At 54.2% G+C, this 3,436-nt stretch overlaps 1 protein-coding gene across 1 annotated transcript in view; it reads right to left on the bottom strand.

Annotated features, from left to right (window-relative positions):
• Positions 1–2,786, bottom strand: part of LOC137299451 (very low-density lipoprotein receptor-like) — a 55,280-nt gene extending 52,494 nt beyond the window's left edge. The window contains exons 1-2 of the mRNA XM_067968187.1: positions 2,545–2,786; positions 1,195–1,509 (exon numbers count right to left, since the gene is read on the bottom strand). Coding sequence (XP_067824288.1) covers positions 1,195–1,509; positions 2,545–2,786 — 557 coding nt within the window. The remainder of the gene's footprint in view (positions 1–1,194; positions 1,510–2,544) is intronic.
• Positions 2,787–3,436: the final 650 nt, after the last annotated feature.

Below are 3,436 nucleotides of genomic sequence, written 5' to 3'. Positions count from 1 at the left end.
GAGATTAGTGTGAAATAGTGGGAGGATTCTCAGGCTGATGAACAGTCTGACAGGCGATGTGAACCTCCTTCCATGGTGATAACATCTTTATACCAGACGCTAGGGGGTTGGTCCTATTGAGGTGGGAGGGTTTAATGGGCTCCCACAGCCCAGATGATGAGGGTACAACCCAGAATTCAGAGCCGGAGCTCCGGTCTCCGCTCCCCGGGACTGTCTGGAGCTCCGGTCTCCGCTCCCCGGGACTGTCTGGAGCTCCGGTCTCCGCTCCCCGGGACTGTCTGGAGCTCCGGTCTCCGCTCCCCGGGACTGTCTGGAGCTCCGGTCTCCCCTCGCCTGGACTGTCTGGAGCTCCGATCTCCGCTCCCCGGGACTGTCTGGAGCTCCGGTCTCCCCTCCCCGGGACTGTCTGGAGCTCCGGTCTCCACTCCCCGGGACTGTCTGGAGCTCCGGTCTCCGCTCCCCGGGACTGTCTGGAGCTCCGGTCTCCCCTCCCCGGGACTGTCTGGAGCTCCCGCCTCTGCTCCCTGGGACTGTCTGGAGCTCCGGTCTCCGCTCCCCGGGACTGTCTGGAGCTCCGGTCTCCGCTCCCCGGGACTGTCTGGAGCTCCCGCCTCTGCTCCCTGGGACTGTCTGGAGCTCCGGTCTCCGCTCCCCGGGACTGTCTGGAGCTCCGGTCTCCGCTCCCCGGGACTGTCTGGAGCTCCGGTCTCCGCTCCCCGGGACTGTCTGGAGCTCCGGTCTCCGCTCCCCGGGACTGTCTGGATCTCCGGTCCCCGCTCGCCAGGACTGTCTGGAGCTCCGGTCTCCGCTCCCCGGGATTGTCTGCAGTGAGGATGCGAACCCAGCACCTTCTGACTCCGAGGCGGGAACGCTACCACTGAGCCCAAGGCTCGCTCCATTGGTATGTTGGCCATGTGATGTTGGCGAACCTCATAAGTGGAATTCAGTTTGACATTCTAATCATTGGTTCTCCCACCCTCCCAGTGATAGTGATATCACTGCCTCTGTGAAAGGGGAACAACTTGATGGCTGCTCAAGGCTTCTGGCTCCTTGTGTTGCAAAGTCATCACCGGGTAACTAGTCAGGTCCAACACCAGGGCTGATGTCTTTGGTTGTCATATGTTTTGGACAGTGCAACTTGTGAAAGCTCATCGCCAGCTCAGAGCTTCAAACAACTCCCTGAAATACAAGGACCTTCCGCTGGACTTCTGCTGGACTTCTGCTGGACTTTCCACTGGATCTTCCGCTGGACCTTCCACTTGACCTTCCACTGGACCTTCCGCTGGACCTTCCGCTGGACCTTCCACTGGACCTTCCACTGGACCTTCCACTTGACCTTTCACCGGACCTTCCACTGGACCTTCCACTGGACCTTTCACTGGACTTTCCACTGGACCTTCCACTGGACCTTCCACTGGACCTTTCACTGGACCTTTCACTGGACCTTCCACTGGACCTTCCACTGGACTTCTGCTGGACCTTCCACTGGACCTTCCACTTGACCTTCCACTGGAGAATCATTGGATTTCCATTTCATCTAGGTGGTTCCAAAATAAAACATTAAGACCACTCTTACCAATTGTTAAATGTTCCCATTTCAGATTCACACAGGCTAGTTTTAATCTAAGTGAGCCCACAGCAGATTACCGGCAGGGACACACATGTCATGTTTCAGCTCAAGACTCCTATAAACATCTTCTTATCAGAAGACAACTCTTCACATTTTGTATCTCACAATTTGAATTTGCTATTTGCTTCCCCTGGACCTGTTGTAGGGGCTGACTCTGGCCGTGGTCTGATTCCACCCAGCCAGCAGCTTACTGCTGTAACTTGTCCAGGTGACCAACACTCACACCAGTCCTAGGACAGTGGGGTAGGTCATGACTGTGCGATAGTGTAAAATGGGTGATTGTGAGTCGACAGCCCGTTCTACATCTCTCCCCAATTTTATTTGCATTGATTCCATTGCTCCTGCATTGACCTGACATCTGTACCGGTCAGTCCTGTATTGATCTGATAGAAATACAGATCAGTTCTGTAGTGATCTGGGACTAGTACAGATGGGTCCTGTAGTGATCTGGTGCTACTAGCGCTGCCTGTCTATTTGCAGCCACTGGCAGTGTGGGAGGGGGGGAACGAGAGAGTCTGAACTGGATCAGGTACATGTCCCGGGGCAAGAGAGAGTCTGGACCGGATCAGGTACATGTCCCGGGGCAAGAGAGAGTCTGGACCGGATCAGGTACATGTCCCGGGGCAAGAGAGAGTCTGGACCGGATCAGGTACATGTCCCGGGGCAAGAGAGAGTCTGGACCGGATCAGGTACATGTCCCGGGGCAAGAGAACTTCGGGAAACACAAACAGAATGACTGGTGGTGAAACTGGAATTAAAGGCGAGGGTGACAATCGGCCAGAGTTGAGAATGTAAAGAGAAAGGAGAAAGGATGAAAGAGTCAATGCTGTCCAGTTGTGGGTGTGTATAGAACTGGCCCCAGCCCACTAGGGGCTGCAGGGTCTGGGCGGGTGGACTCACCCCTCTTCACTAACACCAGCACCTCCCCTGTCGCGATGTTATTCCAATCCAGTGTCTCATTTTCTCCCAGTTGTTGACCTTGGTAAGTGAAATTCATTTTCCAGGAGGTGACCCCTTGTCTCACTAAGTAGACCCGGATGCGTTTGATGGTGTCGTTTGGCCTGACCCTGACTGTGACCGTCTGCTGACCATCGGGGAGCTGCACCCTGATCTCACTCCTCACCCAGTGAGAGAGCAGTCTCTGCACCAGGTACATCGCAGCTCAGCTGTGGACTGAGACACTGGGAGCTGGCTGGGTTTCGTTCTTTGACTGTGATAAACAAGGACACTCCCTCCCCTCTCGTCTTACTCCTGACAATCCCAAACCAGCAACCGGTTCTCCAACATTCTTTAGCTGATTTACTGACACCGCCCAATTCTGGTTAACAAAGCAGTTACTGGCAGTGATACACAGGGAGCTGCTCAGTAACTGCTGGAACCGGTAATCGACCCGACAATGCGCAAAGTGACCAGGCTGACGAGCGCAGAGGTCCAGCCCCGGAGTTCCCAACACCATGCAGACACCACCAATTAACACAGCAATCTGGGATAGTCCCACAACAAACCCCTTAACCACTCCGAGGGGAATGTCCTGGTAACTTCCTTCATACTGAGAGGGGCTCCTCAAACTAACTCTTTCAGGATAATCGGACAAACACCGAACATGGAGATATTCCGAGTATGAGCTGTATACAAGGAGATAGAGAGAGAGAGCGTTATACACAGAGAGATATAGAGAGAGAGCGTTATACACAGAGAGATAGAGAGAGAGAGTGTTATACACAGGGAGATAGAGAGAGATAGCATGTTATACACAGAGAGATAGAGAGAGAGAGCGTTATACACAGGGAGATATAGAGAGAGAGC

The sequence above is a fragment of the Heptranchias perlo genome, chromosome 29 (assembly GCF_035084215.1).
Source record: "Heptranchias perlo isolate sHepPer1 chromosome 29, sHepPer1.hap1, whole genome shotgun sequence".
Lineage (NCBI taxonomy): Eukaryota > Metazoa > Chordata > Chondrichthyes > Hexanchiformes > Hexanchidae > Heptranchias > Heptranchias perlo.
The sequence above is the reverse complement of the archived record's forward strand: the minus strand, read 5'-3'. Positions and strand labels throughout refer to the sequence as shown.